Source organism: Phascolarctos cinereus, unplaced genomic scaffold (assembly GCF_003287225.1).
Source record: "Phascolarctos cinereus isolate Bilbo 61053 unplaced genomic scaffold, phaCin_HiC Scaffold_3;HRSCAF=262, whole genome shotgun sequence".
Taxonomy (NCBI): domain Eukaryota; kingdom Metazoa; phylum Chordata; class Mammalia; order Diprotodontia; family Phascolarctidae; genus Phascolarctos; species Phascolarctos cinereus.
In genome coordinates, this window is record NW_027555736.1 from 200,361,276 (window position 1) to 200,380,586 (window position 19,311).

Genomic DNA, 19,311 nt, shown 5'->3' on the forward strand with positions numbered 1-19,311 from the left:
AACTAATTCCTGAATTAATGTTGTGAGCCCCCTGAAGTAAGGAGACACCAGGCTATTTAAGGAGAGTTGAACGAGCCTAGGTCAAAACTGAGTAGGTCAAAATTTCCATGCCAGTCTATAATGGAAAGCATTCTCTGTTGAATCCTTTTGCGATAAAAACAAAATAAATAAACCTTCTGATCTATGTTTTATGAACAACAAGAATTTTTCTGTCATATTTGTTTCAAGCATGTCTAGAATAGATTATTATGTAATATCTGCAACCCAAAATTGTCCTTTGAGATAGTATTTTGTAATAGTCTTATATATAGAGATTTATACCTGATATGAGAGGAAGCATGGCTAAGTGAAATAAACACTGGATTTGTAGTCACAGGACAAATCATGCAGTTGTCATATTTGGAGCTTCAAAAATGATCTCTATAATGTTTGACCAAGAGTAATACATCCTCTGCTTTAAGACCTCACATGAAGGAAAGGCTGCCACTTGACACCACCCAATCTGCTTTCAAACAGCTCTAATTATTAGGAAGATTTTCCTGGTGTCAAGCTTGAATTTACTTCTTTTCAACTTCTACCTATTGCTTTTGTTTTTCTCTCTGGGGCCAAACAGAAAAAAAGGCTCATCCTACTTTTATGTGTTCACCCTTCAAATGCTAAATGATAGCAATAATGTTCCTGCTGAGTTTTATCTTCTTCAGGATAAATATCATTCTGATTGCTGTCTTATGTATCCTCTCCAATTTGTCAATATCCTTCTTAAATTGTGATGCCTAGAACTGAACTCAGTATTCCAGATGTTGACAAACTATGGCAGAGTACAAAATACTTGTCATGTCCTAATTCCTAAAAGCTTTGCCACTGTGTTCCAAGACAGGATTAACTGTTTTTTGGCCAGCACATCACATATTATGGATCCATATTGAGCTGGCAGTCCACTAAAAACACTAGATCTTTTTCAGACAATCATGCCTCCTCCATTGTGTACTTGTAATGTTGATTTTTTGAACATAAATATTATAACTCTTCCCACTTTATTTCAGTTGCAAATATGAGTATGCCACTTCTACCTTTGTCCACATCATTGATTAATATGTTAAATAGCACTGGGCTCATTACAGATTCTTCAGGCACTCCACTCCACTTGCCAAATGGCCATTGGTCCATTAATTACTCTGCTCCTTGAATGTGGATAGTTAACAATTTCTAAACCTTTCTGACTGTGTAATCTCCTGGTTTATATTTCTCCATTTTTTCTACAAGAAAATTATGAGACATTTTAGTTAGTCACTCTGTCAAAAAATATTTGATAAGCACCTACTATGTGTTAGATACTGTGCTAAGTGTTGGAAATATAAAGGAAGGAGAAAATAAACAGTCCTTGCCTTCAAGGAATTCACAGCCTAATGGGAAAGATAACATGTAAGCAATTATATACAAACAAGATGCAGAGAGGATAAATTGAAGATAATCATCAAAATGAAGGCACTGTTATCAAGGGGGTCAGTAAAGACTGATTCTACAAAGTAGAATACTTTGCAAAAATCTAGGTGTTACATATACACATATGTATGTATATACACATATTACATACACATGAACACACATGCACACATGTGCACACACACACATACACACACGCACACCCCATTCCTTTGATCCATGAATTTAGTAGTAGTCCTCTCACAAAAGGAAATAAGGTTAGTCTGACATGACACATTCTTGACAAATCCATGCTGGTTTTTTGTAATCACCACTTTTCTAGATGTTTACTAATCATCTCTTTAAAAATCCACTCTATTTTTCTTTTGTTCCCGCTTCCTGCCCCCCAACCAAGAGTCAAGGTCAGGCTCATTGGCCTATAGTTTGTAAACTTTGTTATCTTCCCTTTTTGAAAACTGACATTTGCCCTCCTCCAGTTCTATAGTAGTACCTCACCCATTTTCAAGCTCTTTTATATATCATTGACAGTGGTTGCATAAGCACATCTGACAGTTCTTTCAGTACCTGAGTATATCGTTAATCCATGCCAGGGGATCTGAATTCATAAAGAGTATCTTAGTACTCTCTTAACTATTCACCTTGGCTGTCAAACCTATTATACATTTTAGTATTGTCATTTCTAGTGTAAATTGCATTGTTCTTGACAGAGAAAAAAAACAATAAAATGATAATTCCACTTTCTCTAGTCAATTATCAAAGTATCATCCATCCCCATAGAAAAAAATAATCCTTTTTTTGTCATTAGCTTTCCTCTCCATTCTTAACTCATGCTGAGCATTAGCACTCCTAACACTAGTTTTACAGGACTTTGATAGTCATCCTATTTTCTGTCCCTGTTTTTATAGAGGATAGCTTCTATAAATGTCCTATATTCACATTAACATTGGATTCTTCAGACAACTCCTGTTTTTCCACTTCATTGAAATCATTTACCTTTGTCTGTTTGGATTTTCATTCTTAAGAATTGCCCTCCTCTCCTGGACTGACTGCCCTTGTAGATTTTATTCAGTGGTATCCTACCTATCTTTCCTCTGAACCTTTTGAAAACTGCTTTTCCTCTGTTTTCACAAACTCTTAGAGGAGAAGTGGTAGCTTCTACCCAACAACCAGTTTGCTTCTGTTACTGAGAATGAGATGCAGAGTAAAATTTCCTGTGGCTGGTTTCTCTACCTTTTGATGGATGAAATTATCATGACACCATATAAAGCAGTTATTATCTGCTCTGTTGTTGTCAGAAAGAGCTTCAGCTGGTTAATTCAAGTCACCTAGCACTGCTCTATGCCTTGCTTATAATCTGTTTCCTGAACTCATGGTCTGATATATAGTTCTTTGACAAAATGACTCTCCACTGATCTTTGTTCATATACCCTCTACCATGTTTCTCTCTCTGGATCCTCATCTTAATATACAATGCCAATGCTATCCTCTTTCCCCCTCCTATACATTGGGAAGGAATTGGAACAGTCTAATAAAGGTGAAAGATCCGGATGAGTAGATAGACATAAGATAGACATGTCCAGCATGCATGCAGTTGCCAAATAAGCACTCTGTTTTAATGAAGGCAATTGGGACCAACTCTTTTGTAAACTGGCTATAGAACAAAACATTCCCAAGTTTCTAGGAAATAAGTTTCATTCCACTTACACATTATACTAACAGAAATAGCTTTCATACTCTTTTTAGAGCTGATAACCAATTCCAACAATTCAAAACAATAAGGAAGGTTTTTTTCTTATGAAAAAACTGAGACAAATACTATGTTAAGGTACATATGATTTCAAATGACAAACCTGGGCTTGAAATTCTGTGCTTCACTCCTAATTCCTATGCACAGGTTTTTGTTTTGTTTTTGTTGTTGTTGTTGTTGTTGTTGAATAATCTTCCTATCTCATTCAGGCTCAAAGTGCAGAGGTCATTCATGGGTCTGATCCCTCCACTGATTGGCTCAGGAATTTGACCAACTCCATTTCTGACCTAGACTAATCCACACCTTTTTAGGTGATTTGGTGCTTATACCGAAACTCTTGTGGATTTCCTTGAAGAAATAATTATGTACACCTTAATGTATGTATCCTTAGCACTTAGTCCTTCCATATATAGTATAAGGACATGAGTTAGGCCTTTTGGACTTAACAGGGAATATATAATTTGATACCTATTTAATATCACTCAATAGAATAGAATAAGACAAATATTAGATGTATTTGAAGAAACCAATTTTTTTTTCTTTTAGGACTGTTCAGTAAAATTATTTTAAAGTTGGGGGCAAGGGGGAAGCAATTCTTATTCAAGAATTGGAAAACCATAGTGTCTAGTTTAAAGAGAATGATTATATTGAATATATATTTTTAATAACATTTCAAATAAAAATATTTTAAAATTTGTTCAGAGAAGAAGCCCTGCCAGAATATTAGGAACATGATACTGTGGAAGAAAAAAGATAAGAATGAACAAAGTCAATCAACAAGCATTCATTAAGCAGTTACTAGGAATCAAGTACTAGGCTAAGAGCTAGGGATATGAAGAAGGGAAAAAAAAAACATCGTTGCAGCCTTCAAGGAATTCCAGTTCTAATGAAGAAGACAGTATAAAAGTAACTATCTGTATGTATATGTACATATATGTATATGTGTATGCAGCTATATATGTGTGTGTGTGTATGTATTTGTATATACACACACATATGTATGTGTGTGTGTGTGTATATATGTATATATAAAATACAGTATAAATGGAAGGTAATCTCAGAAGGCACTAACAATGGAGGAGGGGGAGGAGCAGGAATGGCCTCCAGCAGAACGTAGGCTTTGAGCTGAGTCTTAAGGGAAGCCAAGGAAAATGATGAGGGGGATTATTTTAGGCACCAGGGATAGCCAATGAAAAGGCCTTAAGTCAGGAAATGAAAGGTCATGTGTATGAGGAACTGCAACGAAGCCATTGTAACTGAGTAATATAATGAATGGTGAGGAGTAAAGTGTAAGAAAACTGGAAAACAAAAGATCCAGGTTGTGAAGGACTCTAAATTCAAAACAAAGGATTTTATATTGGATCTTGGAGGTAATAGGACATAACTGGAATTTTACTGAGTGGTGGGGCAGGTTGCATAATAAGACCAGCACTTTTTAGGAAAAATCCCTTTGGCAGGTGAGTGGAAGGTAGACTGGAGTGGGAAGATACTTGAAGCAGGGAGATAAATTACAAGGACATTGCAATAATCCAGATATGAGGTTATGAGGGCCTGCACCAAGGTGGTATAAGTAGAAAGAAAGATGATGTTATGAGATTAGCAATTATAAGATTTGGCAATTAATTTGGTATGTAGGGTGAGTACGAATGAGGATTCAAGAATAACACTGAGGTTGTATGCCTCCTTGATAGGAGGACAGTGTTGCTTTTGACAATGATAGGAAAGTTGGGAGGAGGGAGGGTTTTGGTGAAAAGATATTGACTTGTGTTTTAGATATGGTGCATTTGAGATATCAGTGGGACACCTAAATCAGTTTGTCCAAAAGGTAGTGGGTGATGCAAGGCTGGAGCTCAAGAGAATGATTAGTGCTAGATACATGGATATTGGAATCATCCAAGTAGAGATACTAGCAAAATCAATGGAAACACATGAAATCAAGTGAGATTGTATAGAAGGAAAAGAGAAGTCTCAAGATAGAGCCTTCAAGAACATTCACAGTTAATGGGTGTGACCTGAATGAAAAATACAGGAAAGGAAACTAACAAGAAGAGGGCAAAGAACAATTTTTACTGTTGTTTACAAACTTGAATTTGGTTTTGGCTTCACAAATTTGCTCTGATTATGAATTGACATTGTTTTTTATTTGGGATTGAAGAGTGGTACGATAGAAAAATTACTAGTTCTGGAGTCAGGGAAACTGCATCCAATTACCACATCTTACACTTGACTGTGAGACTTTAGACAAGTCACTTAACCTCCCTACATCTGGGGCAATCTCCAGATGTCCTGATCTATGTCTTGCCACTGGACCCAGATAGCTCTGAAGAAGAAAGCCCTGCCTCATTTAAATCCAAATTCACTTGTAAGTCAAGACTCTCCTGTTTCCATTGGTCTTCTTTGAGAACAAAAGGCAAACAACAGTCCTCATCTGTAAAACAAGAGTTGGACTCAGTAACTTCTAAGGTCCCTTCCAGAAATGATCTTATAATTTCTACAGTTTTTCAGAGTTTGACATAAGACTCTTTAGAATAACTAATAACTAATAACAGAATAACTAATAAAATAATTCTATTCATTGTGTGTAATTGTAACCTGTTGCCTAGTAATTATGGGTTTCAGGAGGGTTGATTTTATTTAGAAACCCTTCAGTTATGATTCGTTACACTTACAGGGGAATAACTTTTGGTAAAGGAAAGATTTAATTTCTCTTGCTGTTTGCTTGAAAACTCGCTTTAATTGACCTATGGTAAAGGTTTAAGAACTTTAAGCATTTTAGATTCCAGATTCACTAAACTTTTTGAAAAGTAAAAAAATGTTTGAGCTTCTACCAAGCTATAAGCACTTAATTTATGTTACAAATGATGTAGTCAATTGTTTTCATGCTTCTATAAATTTTCATGTTATTTATTGTTCATTTATCTTAATAATTAATGTAATGAAAATAATGCATGCCATTTTGTTCTTAATTGTCATAATTTGAGATATAAAATTATTGGCTACCCTTTCATAGTAAGATACAAAAATGCCATCTTCTATTTTAGAGCTTTTCTTAAAGAATTACTGATTCTTAGAACAAATTATGCTGAAGTTATTCCATTGAAAAAAAGTTGAGTTGTGCTAGAATAGTATGCATCAATAATCCCTGCTACTCAGAGAGGCTGAAGCTAATGAATCCTCTGAAATAGGGAGGTCTGAGCTGCAATAGGGCTGAAGCTTATTGTTAAGTCTGGTACCAATGAAGTAAGTCCTTAGAAGCAGTGATCCAGTGGGCCTGCCTTGGGAAGGGTGAACCAGCACAGATCAGATTAGGATCCATCATGAGTTTCCATTATATTTCCAGCCTGGGCAAAATAAGAAAATAGAGAAACTTGATATCAAGGAAGGAAGGGAAAAATTTGACTTAACAAAATATTTTTTCATGTGTACTATGTTGCTAATATGACATAAGTAATATAACTAAAATAAAGCACATCAAGATTTAAGCAACTCATTGAACAACTTTTATTGATCATAAAATGTTTGCTAATATCACAAATGAACTTTCCAAGAATGTATATATCAGTGGTTCATATAATCGTATATAGAAAGTAGGTAAGTTCCATAATCGTTTCATGTGTACATTCAAATAAGGTCTGCATATATATGATTAATTTATTTGTAGTAGTTGCAAAAAGTGATTTGTAATATATTCTTGCAGTCCTCCAGTTAATAGTAAGCTTTTGTGCTGTAGATGCTCAATTCCTTTTGTATAATTGAGTTTCTAAGTAATAATCCACTTATTTCCATGTTACTCAGACTCATAACTGCTGATCAACTGAGTAAATTTTTTGGCATAATCTTTCTTAATTGTTAACCTAAGTATAGGGCATGTTTAAGATACAGTAGTCCATATCAGTTCAATTATAGGATGCATAAATAAATAAGGCTGGAAGATAGATTGAGGTCAAAAACACAAAAGTTTTGTATGCCAGGAATTTGAACTTTATTCACTTGACCCTTGAGAGTTATTGGCAGTTTTTTGTTTTAACCGGAATATACTTAAATGTGAAAGAAAGCGTATTAAGGATAAATAGTAAACTTAGATTTGGTCATATTGAGTTGGAGGAGTCAGCAAAACTTCAGGAAACAGTTGGGTACATGGGCTTAATGGTAAAGGAAAGTGACATCACACTAAAGTTAGGGACTGGGCATCATCTTCATAGAAGTGATAGTTCTAGGCTTTTGGAAAACACAAACCAAGAGAGTTGAAACAAGAACAGGGGCTGAGAATGAATCAATACATATTTATTAAGGATCTACTCTGTGCCAGAAACTGTGCTAGGCTTTGAAGATACAAATACAATGAATGAAATGAAATAATCCTTTCTCCTAGAAACTTACATTCTATCAGGGAGTCAAGTACATCTGTAACTACATATAAAATACAGATAAAGAGAATAAATACAAAGAAATTCAATATAAGGTAGTTGGAGAAGGAGGAGGGCATGAACAGTTACTCTTGTTAAGTGGATAACTTCCACTTAAAATATGAACTTCTTCAAGATCTCTAAACAAGTTATCCTTTAGGTTCTGGTTAAATTTCACAATGTTTCAGACAAAGTAATGAAATCACACTGTGAAGACCTGAATTAAGAGAGTTAAAAACTGTTCCCAGTTCTATGTTCCCTTCTCCAACTTGGAAAAAGTAGTCTTTCTCCTTGTATTCATGATCCTTCATTGATTCATGATTTGCATAGATTGGAAGAGATAATTCCCTTTAAAGAGCTACTTGCTTGAAAGCTAAAAAGCATAAGAGACTTAAGATAATGAATTTTGCCAACAACTGACTTTTTCACCTACTCTGCTTAATTATGATAAATAGAGTTTGAAATCATGATTTACTGCAGATAATCTGCTCTTGAATAATCAAGGGTTGACTGAATGTTTATTTAATATTATTCCTGGGAATTCAGTTTATAGTCTTTAACCAAAATGGAGTCATTTTTTCATGGTAGGTAATTCTCAACTATCATATAAATTTAACCAATATTAATAAAGATTTATTTTATAATTTTACAAGTAATCATAGACAGCCAGGGTGCAAATGGATAGCACTGGACCTAGATCCAGGAAAACAAGTTCAATTCCTCCTTCAGACACTGTGTGTGTGGTCCTGAACAAGTCACCTAACATCTCAGACTCAGTTACCTCATCTTTAAAATGAGGAAAATAATAAATAACACCTGTCTTACTAGGTTGTGAGAACTGGACAAGATAATCTTCATGAAGCTCTATTTAAATGCTAGTATACAATTATATGGCTAAGTAGGTCACACAGGGAATAGAATGCTGGGCCTGGAATCAGGAAGATCTGAATTGGCCTCAGTTTCTTCATCTGTAAAATGAGCTAGAGAAATGGCAAACCACTCCAGTATCTTTGCAAAATTATTAGAACCCCTAAAAGGGCTTATGAAGAGTCAGAGACAACTGAAGAATGACTAAAACATCAATACAATTATATACATACGCAGCTTTTGAAAAACTTAAAGCTAAGCTTTACTGTGCTTTAAACTGGTAGGAGATAATCATTTGTAATAGCTGTTAGAATTCAATTATGCAATACACAGTAACGAATAGTCTCACCAAACCGTAGTCAAATATTAGAGTTAACTGTAAAAGGTTATTACTTAGATTTTTACCTAGTAGTTACCTATGTTGTGGTTTATTAATTTCTTTGTAAGTTGAAAAAATTCCTTTTATGCTCAAAGCCATTATTTACTTTTTAAAAATTATCTTTAGAGCCTGTTGAAGATTAAATTGGAGGCTGGGATTCTTATAATCTAGCCAATTGCTTACTAATGTTCAGACTCCTTAAGAGTCTGCCTAATATGGCAGATGGTCTAATAAACCTTATGTTTGGCTGGAAAAAAAAGATTAAATTGGAGAAGTTTGGAAGTCTTGTCAGAAACCAAGATTTTTCCCTCAGGTTATTTTTAGTTTTAAATTGATTTTATATTTTTCTTATTCCCACAAAATACAGGTATTAGAGGGGATCTATCTTTTTGTGCATCTCTAAATATATTCTTCAAAGAGTGTTCTTTGTTTAGGTTAGCTTGGCAAATGGATGGTGTCGATAAATGGACTCTTTATTCACCCTAGATTTTAGTTTAATCTGTTTAAGCAAGAACCAGAATGTAATACGACATCAAACAGTATGCATTTGCAGAAAAAAAAAATGCTAATCCCAAATCACTTATTTAAAAGCTTAGAGTATAGATTTTGAGCTTGAAAGAATATTGGAGTCCATCTAGTCCAACCACTTTATTTTATAGATAAGAAAAATGAAGGCAAAAGAGATTCTCGTTTTCCCAAAATCACATAGGTACAAGTTGTAGAGCCAGGATTTGAACTAAGGTCCTCCAATGCCCTTTCACTCTTGATTTATCTGGAAATCTGTTTGCTCTTTTTGCTGTGCTTTTCTTGACCCTTCTCTCTCCTGCTTTTTTCTCCTACCTCTCTGACAACTTGCTCTCAGTTCACTTTATTGGGTCATTATTCATGCTTCTCCCATGAACCATGTCTCTGCCAAGATGTCTGTCCTGATCTGTTTCCTTCTCTTTCTACAGCAGGGGTTCTTAACTTTTCTGTGAGTCATGGACTCCTTATCAAAATAACGTTTTTAAGTAATTGAAGGAAGTGCTAAATTTCAGTTAGAGGTTACTGAAAATAAAGATGAAATCTTTTTTTTTTCTCTTCCAAGTTTGCAGACTCCACAGGGTCCATGGACCTCATGTTAAAAACTGCTCTTCTAGGGGCAACTAGATGGTGCAATGGATAAAGCTCTGGCCTGGGAGTCAGGAGGACCTGAGTTCAAATCTGGCCTCAGACACATGACACTTATTAGCTGTGTGACCCTGGGCAAGTCACTTAACCCCAATTGCCTCACCAAAAAAGCAAAAAACAAAACAACAACAAAAAAAGAACTACTATTCTATACCCTTTTTCTGTGATCTTATCAGCTGCCAGGGGTTCAGTTATCATTTCTAGAAGATCACCCCCAAATCTGTATTATCTAGCCCTAATCTCTGTCCTCAGTTCTAGTTAACTATCATTAATTACTTCTAGAAATTTCCACCTGGATATCCTGTAAGTAGGTAAAAATAAATATATCTAAGGTAGAACTCATGCTCCTTCCCATAAGCCAGCCATTTCAAACTTTAGTATTACTAAGGAGGAGACAATAAATGTGAAGTCATATTTGGCTTCTCATTCTGTCCACTCCCCCTACCATTCAGTTGCCAGATTTTGTCTAGTCTTTCTCCCTAACATTTCTCACATCAATTCCCTCCTCCCCACTTACACAGAACCCATTATTCAGGTGAGCATCACTGCTTATCTGTACTATTTCAGTAATTTCCTAATTGATCTCCTTTACTCCAGTCTCTCTTCTCTCCAACCGATCTTCCACACAGCCAAAATAACTTTCCTAAAACATAGATTTGATTGTGCTATTCACCTGCCCAAGAAGCTTTGCTGGCCCCTGTATCCTCTAAGATAAAATAAAAACTCATCAGCTTGGCATGTAATGGTTTTTACAGAATAATTCCAGGTAGTCTCTTCAGATTTATTTCACATTACTCTCCTTCTCACACACTATGTTCAGACAAAAAAGCTTTACTTGCTATTCCTGGAATTCAGCATTCCATCTTCTGCTTCTATGCCTTTCTTCCCTTCCCCAAAAGAATATTCTTCCCATTTCTGAACTATATCCTTCATTAGAACACATGTGGCATCCATTTAAATGATGCAATGATATTATACAATACTTCGTTTATATCTCTACAAGCAAAGTGATTGTGTATGGGTATAAAAAATTGGGCTTGCTCATCCATTTTTCAGGTAAGGAAAATCTTTGCTCTTACATTTTGAGAGAAAATGGATAATGAAATAAATTATTTTACTCCCTTCTTTTCTTATCTTCTACTTCCCCATCCCAATTCCACTCACCCCAATACATAAAAATATACAGAAACTGCAAGGATTGCCTGTAATGTGGTTACAACAAAGAATAAGACTGATTAAAAAACCACCCAGCAACACACACACACACACACACACACACACACACACACACACACACCCTACCTTGTATATGAGCAGAGAATGTCTTTGAGGCTTTTTTTCCTGAATTGATCTGTTAATTATATCATTTGTCCACATGAACTACCTCTAACTCATCTGAAATAATAATTGGACTATGACCCAGCAGCAGTTATTTGCCTATTTTAGCAATCTGTCAAGATCACAATGATCTATTTTGTTATATTTTATTTGTCTACAGAAGGGAAGAACCTTCTGGAAGGTTTTAGGTTCTAGAAGAACCTGTTTTGTTTCATGAATCCTTTTGGTAGTCTGGGGAAGCCACTGGATCCATTCTCAGAATAAATGAATAAATGACATAGGATTGCAAAGGAAACAACTTATTTTGAAATACATTTATCAAAATATTAAAAATGAAAAACACATTAATGAACCTAAGGATAAGATCCTTGGTATAAATTAAGGATTTTGGTTAATTAAGCTGACTAATTTTGTCAAACTATAGTTCAGTTGCTTTCTGAATAAATTCAACCACAGCCTTATCACAGCTAAGTGAAATAGGAAGAGGAATTAGTATAGATCAAGTGAGAATTTTCAAAGGATTCTTGGTCCAATATTCAATTGTTTTATTAGTAATAATAAATAGCTTACAAAATATTTTAAATAGCCAATGGTTATTTAATTTTGTCCAGATAAGAAAATGCTAAAAAAATTAAAAGTTTATGACAAATTATAGTGCTGCATATAATCAGTGTAATTATGTTTATCTGTATATCTCAGTATCTCTGCTTTTAAAAAAAATAGAAGGGATTTTTTTAGAAAAATTACTCTTTTGGATGTTTGAACTTTAACCTCAGCACTTTAAGATATCTTATTTGGGAAGAGGGATTGGAAGACTATTAAATATATTTCCTATTTGATACTCATACAATAATAAAGCAAAAAAGAAATAACAAACATTAAACTTTATAATAAGACATTATACTTTAGGTGAATAATAGATGGTCCTTGTGCCCAACATGCCGTCTAATACAGGAAGGGGAATAAAAAAATGCATAAATTGCACTTCTGGTCCCCAAAGCTATGTAACAGACTTATTTGATATAAAGAAAAATTTGTTCATAAAAATGCTTATTTAGGTTTTTCATATTTTATAAGACTTGCTAGGGTTTACTATGTTTCATAAACCAATTTTCCATAATAGCTCTTTCAGTTATTTTAGTGGAATTGACTTGTGTACAATACTGAGAACTCAATTTATCCTGGTAAAAATATTATGCTAATTTAATTCTGAGGTCATCTTAACTCTTGCAATATGTATTTGTGTGTAACACATATACATATGTATATATACACACAAAAAAAACCCAGACTTTTAGAACAGGCCAATTAAAATAAGGTTATTTTCTATATTATTAAACTTTTATTTAAAATAATATTATATTTACTTCTGAAGTAAAGAGTTTTTTGTTTCATTTTTTAACTTTTGAGGCAATAGCTATTCTATGCAAGGATGACTATAGCTAAAGGAAATTCTGTACTACCTTGTCTCAAACTAGACCATTAATAGATGACCAAAGGCATGTTTTTCAAAAGGATAACTTGAAAATAACAGATTTCTATTCTTTTTTTTTCACTTCCTTTGTGCTTTGAGAGTAATAAATTTGCAACCTCCAATAACAGTTTGGAATCAGTCCACTGCAATTCACTACACCCCTAAGCACTGAGAGAAATAATATTTTTCTTGGTTAGGATTCAGCAACCTCTGTCTTACTGTCGACTCTTTTGAAATAGGAGTCTTTGGGTCAGTATCTAAAGTCACTTTTAGATTTTTATCATGAGACATTTTTTAATGGAGTTTAAAATGAAGATGAAAAAAGATTAAAAAACAGAAGAGATATTAACACTAATTTCACTGTCATTTCGGTCGAATAACATTTTTTATTGGGATAGAGTTAATATTATTAATCAGTTCCACAAAGATCCTTTGCTTTCATACTATTTCTGGGATTTGGACAAGTGGTTTATTAGTCCTAAATTACACATTCCATATCCCCTTTCCTTCCAGAATGCAAAAGGATCCCTTTTTCCTTTTGGTACTAGTGCTAGAAATTAAATGAAAGAGTAAACTTTTTTTTTCTAGAGACAAAAATTAGAACAACACTTATGTCATCTTGTACCAGATAGTTTACCTCCTTTTTTCTCAGTCTTTACATCTTTAAAGGGAGAATATATTCTATCTCTGTCCACTCTAGAGTAAAATTCAATAGATTTAGTGCAAATATATTAAAAATATATATTTCAGAAAAACAGTATATATAAGTATAAGACATTATTATTCATTCCATTTCTGTGTAAAACCTAGATTTTTGGTGTTGTACTTATGTTTTTCATTGTTTACATTGATGTCGATGTCTCAGTATTTTAAAAAGGCAAGTCATCTTATAAGGAATTATGTTAATATTGTTAGTTCATTCAGCCAACGTTCATTCATTCAAAATAATATGCTTATTGTGTTCTAGGTGCTGTTTGACATAAAAGATAATTAAGTTGGTGGTTTGTGCTCCAATAAGTTATATAGGAAAACCAAGGAGGCTCTCTTGTAGTAGTAGTTCATGATAGAAGTAATGACTGCCTTTATTCAGTTCAGTTCAGTTGAGCAAATATTTATTGAGCCCCTCCTTGTTCCAGCTACTGTGGTAAGGAGGAGTGATACAAAGACAACAAGGAACCAGTCTCTACTCTAAGAGATTACATTCTCCTAAGCTAGGGTCAGAGAAGTTTATGAGAGATATTTCAAAAACAGAATGGACAGGGCTTAATAACTTATTTGATGGGAGGTGGAGTGATGACAGGGGAAAGAGAGGAATCTAAAAGTGCCCTGCAACATGTGTAGCACATGCCAATAGTTAATAAATGTTTGTTTGCAAGCATGGGTAACTGGCAATGTTGTGCTGCCATCAACAGAGATAGGGAATTCAGGTAGAGTTGCAGATTAGGAGTGGAAATTTTAGAAGTATTATGATGTGGTTGGAAGACGCTAAATGTGGAGTATTCCTGAGTTTACATCCTTATTCTTTTGGGTTACTAGCTGTGTTGATTATGACTCAGAGTGTTAGAAGCATGGGTAACTGGGATGAGTGCTTTATCACATAAGGAAATCAGACTTGGGAACAAAAGTGATGAATAAGTTTAGTTTTCAATATGTTGAGCCTGAGGTACGTGGTAAGATGTTTAGGTGGAAATGCCTGGTGAACAGTTGGAATTGTGAATCTAGAAGCTATATTTATAAGGATAATTACATTTGCCAAGTTGAAGGCAAAATTAGCTTACTATAAACGAGGATATGCATCTGTAGCTAGTCATATGTTCGTTATACCAGCATCTTTGATTATGAATCTGTTACTATGTGGAATAGTTTATTCTCAAACTGATTTTTATATTTACACATAGTTCATAATGTAGTTCAAAGAAAACAAAACAGTTTCCAGTTTGGAATTTCTAAGGCATATGTACATGTATATGTATGTATATGTATATATTGTTTGTATATAAATATACACACATATCTTTCAAGTATAGCTATGACATATAGCATACTTCTATTAATTAAGAAATAATGAAAATGAATCTTTAAGAAGGAAAAATCCAAATATTCTTCCTAAATTTTACAGTGTGATTTTGAAAATTTATAAGAAATAGAAAGTATTAATATGAAAACAAAGGAAAGTGATGCCATTGTTATAATGATGTAGATACCATATTTGCCATTCCATAGAAAATTTAAATCTAGTGCCAAAATAATAAAATGTATGCACAGCATAGTTAATATGATTTGTACAAGACAACTTATTCTTTTCCCACATATCATTATAGTGACTTTAGATAAAATGTCAGATATGTATATCTTATTGGCCTTCTGTACTAATAAATATATTTTTCCTAATTTATTATAGTTCATTTTTTTAATTAGGCAATTAGAAATTCAACATGTGCAAGTTTTTTTTTTAAAAAGAGAGAAAGTAATAGCTTGTTTGAATGTGTCATCCTGATTAGTAAATTTTTCTTCATAAAAAAAGGTTAAAAACATTGTCATTTGGTGCAATCTTTAAATGGCTTTAAAATTATTCTGTTGGAAAATGTTTCAGATATTGTGAAAAAAAATATTTTCCTTATATATCGTTTTTATTTTTATGTCCATCTCATTTCGTCCTAAAATAGCAAATATTCATGACCCTATATGTGCACAAGATAAAATGTCAAGATATGACTTATTCATCTTCTCATCTTACTGTTCATTCTAGTTAGTGCATAACTGATTCCAATTAACAATATTGAAAATTATGACATTTCTGCCAAATGACATTCAACAAAGGAATGCTTTATTATCAGTGTATGCTGGATGAAAATGCTAAAAATCACTTTCTAGTGTAGATTTTATACCCGAGTGAAGAGTGATCAGTGGAAGTGGAAGGCACCAGTTTGACATTCCTAAGAAATATCTTTAAGAGAGATAAAATTTGTTCCATAGAATAAAAAGACCACGATATACAATACCAAATAAAATTAGATCGTATCTTATTAATGATTGTCCATGCGCAAAAAGAAAACTAGGAGATCATAACAACAGATGCTATTAGTGTGAATGTTAACCTTTAGTGAATAGATGCTTTTAGAAAATCATTATAAGAAATCAAATAGTCTACTCTAGAACTCATATGTATCTTTGATTTAAGGGGAGAAAAATCCAGAAAGATGTAATTATGTTCCTAAAATTATTGTATGACAGTATCATTGTAATTTCATACATACTTGATGGCATTATGTAGATTTTTGTGGTTAGCTAGTTAATAAAAATATAATGTGTGTAATATCTTACCATCAGTGTTCAGCAAACAACTTATTTCAGCCTACTCAATTTTAATAATCTGGGATGCTGAAAATGAAGATTATTGATTCTTCTTCTGTGTCAGTAATAGAGCAAAGCCTGTGTGTTTGAAATACTTGTTATCATGTCATGTGTTCCTTGATACTTGTCAAAATAATAGTCACGAGAATGTTTGTAACAGGACAAAAATGAAGCAAATGGCTCTTTTTGCATGTTATAATTATTTTACAAAATAAATTTGTGAAATCATATACCAAGGATCGAGACCTTATACTTAAGACCGTGAAAGCTGGACCAGTACTACCTTGATGTTGAGAAGGTATAACTGATGTCATAAAACAGTGTGTTGTATATTCAAGAATGTCCTGGATCCAAATAATGAAATTCAAGGTGATGTGAACTACTAAAAGGCTTGTTGCTGGCCCCACCAAAGACTTACTTACTTATTTACTCCAAATCGCAGGTGCCCAAGCATTTACCAATAAAGAATGTTTATTTAAACAGCCACTTCTTCAGCATAGTTACTCATTACGGTCTCTGATTCTGACCACAAAAATTTGGAGGAAATATTCATCATTGGCGATTTTTGCTAAAATAGTGACTCCTTTGAGAAGAGTATCCTTGTGACATTATTACTATATAGCCACATGCAGTGTGACTTCCTAATGGTTTTACAAAGTTCTTCCCCACTCCATGAAAAAGCAAGTAAAATAAAATAAAGTTAATATCAGTTTTTATGTTAGCCAAGTGCCAAATAACGTGCTACTTCAGTGTATAGAATATTAGCCAAACATATGCTTAAATTTTATAGCATATACTATGTCATGGCACTGTAGATTTCTGTATTGCTTTGCACGATTTGCCAGATTTTGAGTGTAAATAAAATATAGAATTATTAAAAGTCTTCTTTTTAAAAAGCAAGTTGTTGAGATCATTTATGTTTATGGGTGATTATTTCAAATTGATAGGTATTTCTGTTTTGAAGTATCAGTAATTCTCTATTTTGGTTTAAGGGATAATATAGACTGTAATTTTAAATAGTAATCATGACAAAATATTAGGTTGATTTTATAGTCTTAGAACATGTTGATTGACTAAAGAATTTTATATAGAGAGAAACTTTTTAAATTATGATGCCATTGTGTTTCTTGGTTTGAGATAATGTGTTCAAAATTTGTGTGTGTGCTTTTAGTATTCCTTTGTGTAAGATTATTAACTTATTCGATGTGTTTATGTTAAAATATCTTATCAACACCTAGGCCTTGTCTGTGGTAATAGGCATTACTGTAATGAATGCATTGAGAGTTGTTCGTAAAAGTTAGCAACGAGTGAATTTTATACATTTCAAGGTCATGTTACTAAATAATTTCAAAATGCAATTATTCCTAAGTCCATGTTGGTAGAGAAATAGAGAGGAAAGACAAATAGAGCAAAGTCTCCATGCAGTTTTAAACTTTAATAACTTAAAGCTACAGTAAAACTTTGGGACACCTCTATATATGTGTGCATGTGCATGCATGTAGGTAAACATATAAATATACATAGAGATATATAGATAGATCTATATACATACACACACACACACGATGACATAATGTGTGTCTCTAAAGGGGATCAAGGTGAAAGAGATTATATTTTCTCTTTTTAAAATGTACATTTAATGTTCCTACATGTCTGGAATTATAAAATTGGAGGGGAGGAGAGTAATTTCTTGAGCAACATAATACTTTTTTATATAAAACTAACATATGAGGTACATATAATAAATTAATCTCCTGTCAGATTCAACTTTGCTTGTCCTATTGCATTACTACATTTGCTTTTTCATCACATTTTTCTTTGTTTTAAAATGTTTTAGAATAAAGAGTTTTCTTAACAGTATAGTAGAGGAAGACTGGTCTCCACCCATGTGTTTTAGAAAACACTTAAAAATAGTACAATTTAAACAATATACTGAGATATTTGTCTTCCTCACTACCAATTGTCCAGTGTAAAGTATGATAAAATATGAGCAAAATTCAAGGTTAATAATTGTATACTCCACTTAAGAAGCTTTTTTCTTTTGAAAATTCTAACTCCATGAAGAATAATGTGTTAAAATTTGATGAGAACCAATTTAAAAATTATGATTTTCCCCTCCTTTTTTATGTTTGGCTTTAACTAATTTTCTTTTTTACTGCCTTTTCTAGGGTAACAAAGTATTGTAGAATTTATGCATAAAGCAGAAGTATTATTTATATGTATTTTTTTTGATTACAGGTAAAGATTATAGTTCCCAACAGCACAGCAGGTCTGATAATAGGGAAGGGAGGTGCTACAGTGAAGGCTATAATGGAGCAGTCAGGGGCTTGGGTGCAGCTTTCCCAGAAACCTGATGGGATCAACTTGCAAGAGAGGGTTGTCACTGTGAGTGGAGAGCCTGAACAAAACCGCAAAGCTGTCGAACTTATCATCCAGAAGATACAAGAGGATCCACAGAGTGGCAGCTGTCTCAATATCAGTTATGCCAATGTCACAGGTCCAGTGGCCAATTCTAATCCAACCGGATCTCCTTATGCAAACACTGCTGAAGTGTTACCAACTGCTGCAGCTGCTGCAGGGCTATTAGGACATGCTAACCTTGCTGGAGTTGCAGCCTTTCCAGCAGTTTTATCTGGCTTCACAGGTAATGACCTGGTGGCCATCACCTCTGCACTTAATACGTTAGCCAGCTATGGATATAATCTCAATACATTAGGTTTAGGTCTCAGTCAGGCAGCAGCAACAGGGGCTTTGGCTGCAGCAGCTGCCAGTGCCAACCCAGCAGCAGCAGCAGCCAATTTGTTGGCCACCTATGCGAGTGAAGCCTCAGCCAGTGGCAGCACAGCTGGCGGTACGGCGGGGACATTTGCATTAGGTAGCCTGGCTGCTGCTACTGCTGCAACCAATGGATATTTTGGAGCTGCTTCTCCCCTAGCTGCTAGCGCCATACTAGGAACAGAGAAATCCACAGATGGATCAAAGGATGTAGTTGAAATAGCAGTGCCAGAAAACTTAGTTGGTGCAATACTTGGCAAAGGAGGGAAAACGTTAGTGGAATACCAGGAGTTGACTGGTGCAAGGATACAGATCTCCAAAAAAGGAGAATTCGTACCTGGCACAAGGAATCGAAAGG

At 34.0% G+C, this 19,311-nt stretch overlaps 1 protein-coding gene across 6 annotated transcripts in view; it reads left to right on the forward strand.

Annotated features, from left to right (window-relative positions):
• NOVA1 (NOVA alternative splicing regulator 1) overlaps positions 1-19,311 on the forward strand; it is a 160,021-nt gene that overhangs the window by 138,541 nt on the left and 2,169 nt on the right. For all 6 annotated transcript variants that reach the window (XM_021004295.2, XM_021004298.2, XM_078151410.1 and 3 more), the window contains one exon: positions 18,417-19,311. This exon is cut by the window's right edge and continues 2,169 nt beyond it. In XM_021004295.2, coding sequence (XP_020859954.1) covers positions 18,417-19,311 — 895 coding nt within the window. The remainder of the gene's footprint in view (positions 1-18,416) is intronic.